At 35.7% G+C, this 1,521-nt stretch overlaps 1 protein-coding gene across 1 annotated transcript in view; it reads right to left on the minus strand.

Moving 5' to 3' along the window:
- The window catches only part of LOC123521652 (contactin-6), a 470,227-nt gene that overhangs the window by 29,601 nt on the left and 439,105 nt on the right, over positions 1-1,521 (minus strand). The window contains exon 17 of the mRNA XM_045289898.1: positions 1,252-1,322. Within this exon, the coding sequence (XP_045145833.1) occupies positions 1,252-1,322 (71 nt within the window). The remainder of the gene's footprint in view (positions 1-1,251; positions 1,323-1,521) is intronic.

The raw sequence follows: 1,521 nt of genomic DNA on the forward strand, positions 1-1,521 counted from the left end.
TTAGTACTTGTAGTACTACATAACATTTCAAGCACTGAACCAAGGCTAAATGCATATGTGAGGCTGAATATCCAGAACAGAAGAGTTCAATCACAATTACACTCCATCTCTGACTCTGCCACTTACAACCTTCTGAAAACCACATCTGTATGAAAACTTCATCTCATAAAAAGACAGGTGAATAATATCTTTATAAACACTTTTATTCTGTAATGAGGATTTTCTGTGGAATAAAATAGACTGATCTGTCATCTGTCTATCTATGTATCATCATCTATCCTCTATTACCTTTGTCTTCTGTAATAACAATTTACAAATGTAATGAATTACTATTTTTATACAATAGGATTTCTCAACTTTGATACTACTGTAATTTGGGCCAGATAATCCTTTGCTGATGAGGCCTATCTTATAAATGTAGGATGTTTAATAGCATCACTGACTTCTATCCAAATGTCAGACGCATCCTCTCTCAGCTGTAGTAACCAATCATGTCTCCAGACATTGTCAATTGTTCTCCAGCTGGAAGAGGCTGGGAATTTCCCTCTTTCTGCATTCACAATCACTGGTCTACATGTCAGACAGGTGATGGACACAATGTAATCAGATGTAGTGTGTGATAGTAGAGGTGACATGGCCAAAGAAGTGGATGCTTTGGTGCTATGAAAGACAATAAATATGCTAACAATAAGTATGCAGGACAATAAAATATAGGTCTATGATAGGACAGTAAAACAGGGCTCTCTGATCAGTTCCAGCTGAAGCCTAAAAATTATAACAAAGATATGAATTTGAATGCATTCTAAATAAAGGTATCATATCATTTATGGGAAGAATTATCTAGCAAAACTGCCTAATGAATGCCTGTGTCAAATATATTTAAAGAACCCGCTGACAGGATTTAAAAGGGCAATGGTGAGCAAACAATTTTTTCCTGCCTGCACTCTGCTGAGTCTCATTCCTTGCAATCAAACAGTTTCAACAGGTAATAAATAAAACAGTTTCTAGTTTATCAGATAATAAGAAAAATGCTACTAACCCACCCTCAGTAGACATTTAAGTTATTTTCCTTACATTTGGGAGAAAGCTGCACTGTTAGTCATACGATCTCAATTTTGTAATCATCAGGAATCTGTTCATTCCACGTATTTTTATACATAATGATCAAAAATATCTTTTTGTTTTTCAGTATTCTTCTCGGCCAGCCAAATCTATTCTCCTTCAATATAACTCAGTAACATAGAAAATTACCTCCCACGTAATGATGAGTTCAGACCGACTTCCTCCACCTCCGTTGATAATTGTTGGTGCCATGACTGGGACTAGAAGGAAAAAAATACAAAACAGGAGAAAAGAACAGAACAGGAAAACATGGGATGGCAATTATTAAGGTCCATCATCAGTGGGAAGAGTTTTGTTTTGGATTTCACCTTTCAAACTCTCACACAGGGGCACTGGGAGAGAGCATTGCATTCTTAATGAACATAAATTATGTTTACACATATCCAAATTTTTAAGACA

This window comes from Echinops telfairi, unplaced genomic scaffold (genome assembly GCF_000313985.2).
Source record: "Echinops telfairi isolate 266 unplaced genomic scaffold, ASM31398v2 ScPeMD7_31;HRSCAF=116, whole genome shotgun sequence".
Lineage (NCBI taxonomy): Eukaryota > Metazoa > Chordata > Mammalia > Afrosoricida > Tenrecidae > Echinops > Echinops telfairi.